The 10,414-nt window shown below is 33.1% G+C and overlaps 1 protein-coding gene across 1 annotated transcript; it reads right to left on the minus strand.

Moving 5' to 3' along the window:
• Positions 1 to 9,579: 9,579 nt before the first annotated feature.
• On the minus strand, positions 9,580 to 10,408 carry LOC136065950 (probable xyloglucan endotransglucosylase/hydrolase protein 28). The gene has a single exon (XM_065769779.1). It carries the CDS (start codon positions 10,341 to 10,343, stop codon positions 9,888 to 9,890), a length of 456 nt encoding a protein of 151 aa, XP_065625851.1. The 5' UTR covers positions 10,344 to 10,408; the 3' UTR covers positions 9,580 to 9,887.
• Between the last annotated feature and the right edge of the window lie 6 nt (positions 10,409 to 10,414).

Raw genomic sequence — 10,414 nt, forward strand, 5'->3', positions numbered from 1 at the left:
TGTATGTATGTGTTTTAGAAACTAATTGCAGTATATTTAGTTAGATAAACCAAACAAAACTTTAAATTAATTAAAGACTGAGTTTAGGCATATTGCACAAAAACTTAAACTAGTTTCAAAGTTGATTTGATTTTAAGGATTGATTCAAAATCAAACAAAACCAGCCTTTTAGGTTGAGAAACACCCATCCAATGTGTTAAATTGGAAGTGCTTCCTTTATGTATTAATATCCCAACACCTGGTCCTCTCTTCCCCAAATAGGATCCTGGCCACACCAATGTAGATTAATGCAGGATTCTCTGAGGGTGTGTCTATATTGATGCTGGGTACTGTTGGGCATGCAAAATTTTGGGTCGGTTGAAGGAAATTCTTCATTTGCCAAAAAAAGAAAAAAGAAAAAAAGATAGAGATTGAACTGTGAAAAATCCCGGCATTTTTACAAAAATACTGGACCACGCAGTTTTTCTCGAACTTTCTTTTTTCCCTTTTTTCTTTGTTTAATGTTATGCTATTTTAACCAAAAAACCTTGCCTTCCTTCAATTGTGCACTTTCATTTATGGGCTTTTTAATCTTTTGCTTTTAAACTTGAAGTAGTCAAAATATCTATTCAAGTGTCCTATGTTTAGTCATTTTATATAAAAATAAAAAATTTAATTCTGTATTTGAATAATTTTTCTGAACTACATTATTCAATTAATATCAATTTTCAATATATACTTGTATATTTATGTTAAAATTGAATCTCATCTCATTTTTATTGTTGATTTTTTTTATTTTTTATGTGTTCTTTAATTTATTTCTAATAAATTGAATATTAATCCAATGGTTGAACTAGTAAACCATCGTACAACTTCTTTGATGGTTTAATGCTCGGTTTGGTTCTGATAACTTTGCTGTTTAGTTTATGGGTTCTCTTACTAGAAAACATGTCGTATGACCAGGAGGGCTTGTGAAAGTGTTTTGTGAGTCTATAGTTGAAAGAACTATAGGAAAAAAGGTTTCTGGTATTTTAAGATGAATCAGACTTTAGGCTAAAGGCTGAAATTAAATTTTGAATTAGTGGCTAATGGTTTGGAACAACATAGGGCTTTTAGGGTTTCAAAATAAGCATTAGGATCAAGGGGTTATGGTCAAATAAGACAAGAAAAGACCAATTTTTTGGAAGCTATGAGCAGTGGCATAAATATTAACCACATCTTGATTTTTTTGTTTCAGCTGCTAGAGTTTTTTTTTTTTTTTTTTTTTTTTTTTGAGTGAATGGTTGGGTTTGTAAAGTGTGGGTACATCAGAGGTGAAGGGAATTTAAGACAAGTGAGCGATGGGAGGAGAAGATAAAGAAGGAACAGAGTGCTCAATATCACTAGATGAACAAAGCAAACTCTGTAGATCTCAATTCTGAATTAGTAGTCGCAAAAGATTTACAAACCTGTTATAAAAAAGCAGAAATCCTTAATGACAACTAATTTTGACACTTGGATGAAAGTAATTATCCCTACACATGAAACCCTATTTGTAATAAGATTTAAAAGCTCTTAAGGCTCAAATAACTTCTGTGGACACTTAAACCTGGACCAAAAAGGTTTCTTAATTAGTTTCTTTGCCTCTTAGTTGGCATAATACCCAGATCCTTACTCTTAGAATTTCAAAAAGAATAGTTTTCTCTAGCCATCGAAGAGGTTTTCTGTCACTTGAAAGTGCTTAATGTGGGTTCCTTTAGGCTTCTCAAATGCATGCTTTTTTCTCATCCTGCAAATCTAACCTACATTACCATGACTCCCTTCTTCAAGCAAAGTTGGGTTAGGAAAGAGTTTAAAGGTGTATATGAGGTAAAACCTGTGAAGCACCTATCAGAAGACCCAAATTTGTAACTGGTAGGAGCACTAAGGCTGCGTTTGTTTTGTTGTAAAGTTTTTTCTGTAAACATTTTCAACATATTTGGGTGTTGGTTTCATTGTAAAACCTTGGTCAAACTGAAAATATTTTTGGTTGCCCAGGAAAACACAATGGAAAAAGTTATAAAATGATTTAACACAATTTTTTTTTTTTTGTAAATCATTTTCAAAACTCATGCACACACAAAGCCCTACCCTCTCCTCTCTTTCTTGCATAGATTGGGCTCTGAATGGCGAGCGATAAATCAACGATTCTCCAAAAAGCTTAAGTTATTAGGAAATAGTGAATTTAATCACTTAACCATAATTTTAATACTTTCCTTCACATGCTGGCCTAAACTCCTCCTTAATAAGTGAGGCCCAACACGTGAGATTTTTAACATTTTAAATGGGAGGTAGAGCGAAGATAGGGATTGAACTTGGAATCTCCTACTCTGATACTATGTTAAATTGCCAATTCTTCCAAAAGTTTAAGTTATTAGGAAATGGTGAATTTAATTACTTAACCATAATTCTAACACGGTGAAGTCTCTGGCATGCGTGGATCTTTGGGTTTCTTGGTGCTGTCAATGTCATGGTGGAGATCTATCTATTGAAGTCTCTAGTGTGCCTAGGCCTTTCGCGATGTTGACTTGCGGTGGGGATCTATCTCTGTTGCATGCAATGATGGATGGGTTTTCTTGTGGGTCGTTGTGGGTTTTCTTGTGGGTCTTTGGGTTTCTCCAATTTGCTAGGTTGTGTGTGGACCTAGTAAATTTGGTTTTTGGGTTACTCCAAGAAAAAGAAGGCTGATTTTTCAAGACAGGAGCCCGCATTATATGAGAATCCCTTACCCAAACCAGCATATTCTCTTCCCTAATGAGTTTGCTAAAGGATACAGGCACCAAGGTACAAATGGAGGTCATAATGGATCTATTTTCTTTTCACCCTTGGAACTCCTATAAAAACATGGAGAGATATTTGTGATTTTAACTTGCCACTGGCCTATGGAACAAATGACAGTTCCTCTCACCATAAAAAGTGGTGAAGGTGAGAGTCAGGTCGAAATGAAACTTTACAGGCTTGAGTTGTTTTTACCTCTGAAAAATCATTGATTAGTTCAACTCTATAAGCCATAATTGAGAATGATGAACAACTCTATAAGCCATAATTTTATTTTTTTTATTTATTTATTTTTTGTGGGGGGGGGGTGGGGGTGGTGTTGGGGGTTCTTGAATCAAGATTAGGTCATTTGGTAGATGATGTTATTGGAGAAAGTTGAGTATGGGATATTGAAATCAGTTGCTATTAACTGCAAAATTGGGTGCATTTCTAATATCAATCCACCCCTAATGCAAATGGAATCTGCTGAGGGAGAAAGTGTAGTGAATTTAACGACACTATTCTTTATTTTTTTTTAAGTAAAAAATTTAATGAGAGTATACTCCCAAAGCACTTTCTTTGTGATTATAGGGACACAAAAGATTGAATCTTTGTGAAAAATCGGGTTCAATATTTGAATTAAACATTTGGGGAAGGTTTGTGTTGCACACACAAATACTATTTTTTTGATAGGCGTGTTGAACACACAAATACATTTAAAGGATTCAACATAGTTTGCTATCTAATGTGCATATGATATATCCTGATTGAAATTATAAATCAATAATGTTTTGCTATCTACTGTAGCACAAAACTGCCCCTTATGGAATGTTTTCTAATTTTCACCTCAAACCTGCTGCACATGCACAACGTTGGGTCATATAAAGAAATCTTATTGTAGTAGCATTTTATAACTATGGTGATCTAGCAGGATAGTTCTAGAAAACAATCTGGAGTGCAGAGAATTAAAAAAAAAAAAAAAATCAGTAACTATTTTAAGTATTTGTTTCGTTTGCTGACATGTCCTTTCTCATTATTTTTTTTGTAATGGTCATTTTCTTTCAGTCACTGCAATTATAATCTTAAGATTAGTAATTGCTATTATTTCTTGCTGAATTAGTAACCTGCTACAATCAACTTGGTTTGAAATTGCAGGGGGTTCAGTTCCATCCAGAAAGCATTATAAGCACTGAAGGCAAGACAATTGTCCGCAATTTTGTTAAACAGATAGAAAGAAGAGAAGCTGAATCCCAGAATTGAGGGTTCAATATCACACACAACGGTACTTAAGCAATGTAACATATTATGATATGTAATAAGGCTAAAAATGCGGACTCTGTACTTGTAATCTTCTTTTATACTTTGAATTTTGTGCTTTGTACTTGCCATTTATCCAATTAAAGAATTCTTGGATCTGGCTCAGACCTCTTGAAGCATCTGTATCTTGCAAGTAGTTTTCATGCTTCAAAACATACCAAGACATGGTGTAACTTGCCTTGGATGCATAAACACTTTAATGATCATTTGATTTAGCATTGGCAATAATTCATGAAATTCTCTTGTAGAATTGCATAACAATATTCTATTTCATTGCTAGATACCATCCATGACCATCTTCTTTCCTGCCCAAATGCCCACCTCGGCCCAACACCCCCCAAGTGGGCAGCTGTTTCCCCCTTTTCTGCCTCCTAAATTTCACTCTTATTTTGGTCGGTTTTGCAATCTTTGGACTCACTGTCACCATGGCTTTCTGTTATGGCTTGAGATCACATGCTTTAGGGTTAAACACTAGGATATGTAATATTTCTATTGCATAAAAAGGGTATTTTACCTTCAAGCAAAATAATTGAAAAGATTGCTGTACATTAGTCAACTTTTTGAAAAAGTGACTGTTCTCTATTATATATGTTCATAGTTGTTCGATGATTTAAAATTTCTAATATAAATTTTACTTTAATAGAATATAATGTAGCAAGTTTTTCATATGAAATTTAAAATGTGTGAATTTGAGCTTTATCAATATGTGAATTTAAAAAGATCAGGTATGATAAGTCATTTTAGATCCATAATATAACAACCTTTTCTGTCCAAATAAAATCTTCAAACTATAATCATGTATTTGTTAAATTATATCAACCAATTTATACTAAGTTACTAACAACTATTCTTCTAATGTCTTGATTTAAATCTTCAAATCCACACAAAACCCTAATGAATTTTAAGCCCCATGTTTGGGCATATCTAATGACAAATCCAGCCCTACTCTCTAATGCAGCATACATGGGCTGTTTCAGTTTTTTATGACTCTCTTTTTAGGGAATTAACCATCTTGCCTAAATATAAAGATGTCCAAAAACTGGTTACTACTTGCTACCTTCTTGTAGCTTGATACCTGGAAAATGTTGCAAGTGACCTTTATCTGAGCAGGGTCAGGTTTTAAGGCTGGCAAGTTAGATGGACTCAGATACCTCTCACAGTTGCAAGAATCAACTAAAAGTTGAGCAAGTAATTATTATGGCCCAAAAATCCACTGCTAAAGACTCTTTAAATTCCTTATGAAGAACATGACAGATTCATGCCCAAAAAGTCGTAAACCATCAAAGGCAATGAAGTCTAGTTGAAGACCATGACAGATTCACGTCCTAAAAGGTGAAAACCATTAAAGGCAATGAACTCTTGCTTGAAAAACACTTCTTTTTTTCCCTTCATTGGTGAGGTCACGGATGTAGATTCATCTTATGCAACTCGCATTATACAAGTGTAACTTACTAATAAATAAAAAAGCTGAACCAAAAAAGACGGCTTTGATAGGAACCAAACATGAATTCAATGATGAAGAAAAGTGCATATAGATAACTCCTGAAGTCATGTGGTTCAAAATAAATGAAGTTGAGAGCATCTCATTTTCATTGCTGACTATATTCATAGCCAATTGAAAACAGGTTGGCAAGTGACGTGCAAATTGATTAGTTATTTGTAATAATTTCATGTATTCATCGATTGGCCACACAAAATTGGAAGCATGGTGGAAATTGAAGCCTTTAAACAACAACCAAACGAATATGCATTTCCTTTTCTCTTTTCTACTTGATTTTCTTTTGCTTTTTTTTTGGGGGGGCTTTAATTTATATTGTTTGTGGGCTAAGAACTAGTAGTGAATTTTGGTGGAAAAGAACTATCATCAACTACCCATGAGTGTAGGGTTTTCTTGGTCATCATTACAAAAATATAAATTCAACATCTTCCTTCAGAGTCAGAACTATGAATTTAAGTCCACTTAATTTAATGCTCATTGAATTTCGCTTCATGGTTGAACTCATAAAGACAATCTTACACATGTTGAAAGTTGACTTCGAGTACCAAATAACCTTCTTCACGGATTTTTTTCTTTTTCTTTTCTTTTCAAAAATGAATGGAGGTTAAGATAACAATTATAACTTATTAGTCCTTTGCTTGTAGGTTTGGACACAGTAACTAAGATGATGTTATGATAACGTTTAAATAGGGAAGTTACTTTGATTACCCTCACCAACTTTTTTTTTTTTGGTTTTCATAACAAAAAAAAGGAGTCAAACCTCTCTCTCTCTCAAAACCATAAATCATATCCTGTCCTTAAAAGATTCCTATAATCATCTACTAACTTATAACCCAGCCGTTATAAAGAAATCATAAATGAAAATGGGGTGGGGGGATATGCAAAATTACAAATGCAACGTTTACATATGACATGTGAAAGTTTGGTAAAGATTGTTTAATTTATGTGTGTGATAATTATAAGCTTACAGGACAACATAATGCTACAGACATGTTTGGTTGTGTCAGATAATCAGATTGATATGCAAATGTTTTAGTAGTCCAAGACAGTAAGGATCTTATTCACCAACATTTGTTTAATAAGTTGGCAAAACATGCAGCATCAAAGTCAGCCAAAAATGACTGGTCAAGAATCTGAACCAACCTTTAATTTTATACCATATAAATTGATTTACTCTTTGTTTTATTTAAGGTCCGAAGTGAATAAGTTTTTCATTCTGAATATTTATATTTTCTCAGTGCTTTTGTGGCATTATTCTGGGTTTGATTATAAAATACTAGTTGCTTCTACTAGAAGAATTCAAGAAGCCACTTAGAACCAGAATGCACATGATGCCAGAATGTAAAACCAGCTACAATTTTCGATGCCAAACAATCTTTTAATCTATAAGCCCAAAACTAAGCCCAACAACTCCGAAGTGGGCCAACTCATTGAATTTTGTTTTTTGAGTGTCTAATGTAGCGCTGACCAAGTATACTAGTACTAAAAATATAGCTAACATTTGTAAACAGCTGGTTCCAAATAACAATCTGAATTGACCCGAATGACAATAATGTATAAATAGTGTTATTTAATACTAAATAACATGCCTTTGCAATTTGACAAGGCAATTATTTGTGCCATTTTTATTCCTTTTGAATTGATGAGCGAGTTTTGTTCTTGACTTCTTGCACTTTTTTTTTTTTAGTAAAGATTCTTGTATAGTAAAAGAGAGTGCAAGATTTTAGATACATCATCTATCAATATATATCCCAAGAGCAAGAGAGAGAGAGAGAGAGAGCTACAACTACAACTACGAGTCTGCTATGGTTTTTAAATTTAAAGAAGATGAATATGGAAAGATAGTTCAGTCTCCATCCTCAATATCTAGCCAGAGAGCAATTTGTGAGGATTCTTTTATTTTTCTATGCTTTAAATTATTTTTTTTAACAATTACTGTTTATTTCTTTGTTTTTTGCATTGAAACACTGGTATGTTGTAAATGAGTCTAAAAGGTAATTATATGACAATGGGCCAATATCAGACATAAATTATGTACATTGCTTAGCAATTAAGCTAATGACTAGTAATGAAAGAATAATGAAAAAAAGACAAAAAGAAAAATGAACCAGTAATGAAAGAGGGCTGCAAGTGGGCTCTGGTTGTTAAATTTGAAGAAGATTATTATGAAAAGCAATGTTCGTTTAGTCTCCATTATTAGCTTTCCGCATTTTATCTGGTCCCCCAAACTGGAAAATTTAGCTTAATGTTTTTGCTTTAGTGTTTTTGGGTCACATAGGTTGAAAGCTTTTCAACTTGTCATTGAGTAGGATTGAGCTTGAGATAAAAGCCTTAGAAAGCTCATGCCATTCCTGTTCCTATCCCAAATTTTATTTTTTTAGTAACACTTGTATGTATTATTCGATTAGATGATATTAGAGTATTCACATCATACTAGATTGGGGAGAGACCTTGTAATTAAATGAAAGATTAAGATAGAAAAGTGTAACTTATTCCCCAAAAAAATTACACAATAGGTTGAATGAAGTCCTTGATACTCTCTGTCTCCCTTTAGTTAGTTTGTAATATGACTTCAATGAAAATTCTTTTTTTTTTTTTTTTTTTTTGAATTTTCACTTGTTTTCAAAAGAAAAAAAAATATGGACACAATTTATGTGCCATAATTTTTGCTTCAACTTGTGATAAATTGTGAGTAACAGAGAAAAAGTAGTGGGTCTATATGAAATAATATACGGACACTCATAGTTTACTATATTAGAGTGGTAGCATAAAAGTGTTTTATCAATGCAAAATAATCTTACAATTAAATATATATATATATATATTATATTTTCGTTTTCAAGATGGAGGTTGAGTTAGAAGAAAATGAACCATTTGTAAAAGAGAGAGGAAGGGGGGAATGATTTTAACATGTTTGGTAGATTGTGTAATGGAATAGTTATACATATGTAATAGCTATTCCACTATTTGGTTACATTTTTATTATAAGAAATATTTTTTCCTTAGAACTAGCAATTTCTTAAATTAAGGACTAGCATTTTAAAATGTTATAATAGTTATTTGTTAGTTTGAGTATTAACTTTAAAATTTAATATATTTCAAAAAATACAACGTTCTATATGCACTTACAATTATAAAAATAAAAAATCATAAAAAAATCTCTTTTCCATAACTATTCTTTAACAAAAAATAATGTCAAATTTAAAAAATATTTAAAAAAAAATAATTATATGAGTAAGAAATATCATAAATATATATCTATAGTTTTATTCATATTTTACAGCCAAGAATAGTTATTCTACTAAAACATCTTTCATTACCAACAATGAAGTTACCATTCTTATCATAATCTTACCAACAATACAAAAGTTTATCTGTTCTCTTATAAGTTTTCATTCACAAAATTTCCTTCAACACATAAAATCTGTCTGATATAACTCAAAATTTTCTTTTCCTTTTACCAAAGATTGCAGGTAAATTTCCTCTCTTTTTGTCATTTCAGTCCCATCTTTTGCTTTTCTTTTCTTTTTGGAACTAAGGAAAGAAAACAACAACAAAACAAATTCCTATCCATAACCTGGAGAACCCCCCTACTGTCTCGTCCCCTCTACAAAGTTTAAAGACAACTTTGAAACCGAGATCTCTTTGTTTCAGCCCTAATAACTTTTTTTTACTGTGAAATGAAGGTCCTAACATACTGCCATTTGTACCCACTTCTGTTTCACCATTTGTCACATTCAACTGACATGGGATTCCACTTACTATTAACAAAAATTGCCCTCTGAAGATGACAACTCTGGCCTTGGGAAAATGACACACAGACCAAAGGGCCTGAATTTTGAAAGTTACACATATAAAAACAAGTTCGACATGCTCAAGGTTCTTTCGTGGACTATAATAGTAGTGCTATACAAGGGAATGATTAAAATAACATAAAACATACTTGACTATCATAATTAAAGAATAGCAATGCAATAAAACAACAGGAATCCCCACCTAACACAAACATATAATAGTAACGCCATATACTAGATATTTATTGAACCCATGAGGGGTGTGTCTATTAAGTTACAGAAATCATTTCCAAATTCAATTTGTAAAGACATACATCATCAATGATAAAATAACTGGGAGAACCTAAAGGTATGAACTATACATATACATACCCACCACCATGAACCATATAATACTCTTTACCACCATCAATAAACCTATGCTCTCTCTATACACAAAAAAACTGACCCAGCTATATCAAGCAGAAAGGGAATCAAGATGACAATAATGTCCGCATGACAAAATAAATTTTGCAGCAGCCTTCTCAAATGGAAGAAGTAACCTTGGCCTGGCTTGATCGGCTATGGTGGTGTCGTTTACTGTGGTGGCGTCGGCCATTTCCAAATGTAACAGGGTCAAATGTCCTGAGTCTCTCTGCTTCTAGGGGATTAATCACACACTCAGATGGGGGAACTTTGTACCGAATGTGATCATAGCAATAAGAATATGTCATGTGCTTCTTTCTAAAACCCTCCATTTTAATTCTTTGCACCCGTGTGACACCAGTAGGAATTCCTTCAGAACCTTCAGCATTGTCACACCTTGCCATATGCTCAATGGGATCAACTGCACAGCCGTGAAGGACAAGATCGGAGAACTCCGCAATGTAGGGGGCATATTTATAGTTTACTCTGTATTTGCCTCCATTGGTAGCCCAATCAGAACCATCCCATATTGTGGCATACAAAGTCATTGGCTTAGAGGGGAAGTCACCACCCATAGATTCTGTTCTCTTAAACTCTCTAATGGGAACATTGTCTACATAAAATCTGCAATGAAAAAACAGACACA

The sequence above is a fragment of the Quercus suber genome, unplaced genomic scaffold (assembly GCF_002906115.3).
Source record: "Quercus suber isolate HL8 unplaced genomic scaffold, Cork oak 2.0 scaffold_1371, whole genome shotgun sequence".
NCBI lineage: Eukaryota > Viridiplantae > Streptophyta > Magnoliopsida > Fagales > Fagaceae > Quercus > Quercus suber.

Bases quoted from the DNA above. Each gene is read 5' to 3' on its own strand.
- LOC136065950 (XM_065769779.1), bottom strand. From the start codon at position 10,343: ATGGGTGGTGACTTCCCCTCTAAGCCAATGACTTTGTATGCCACAATA.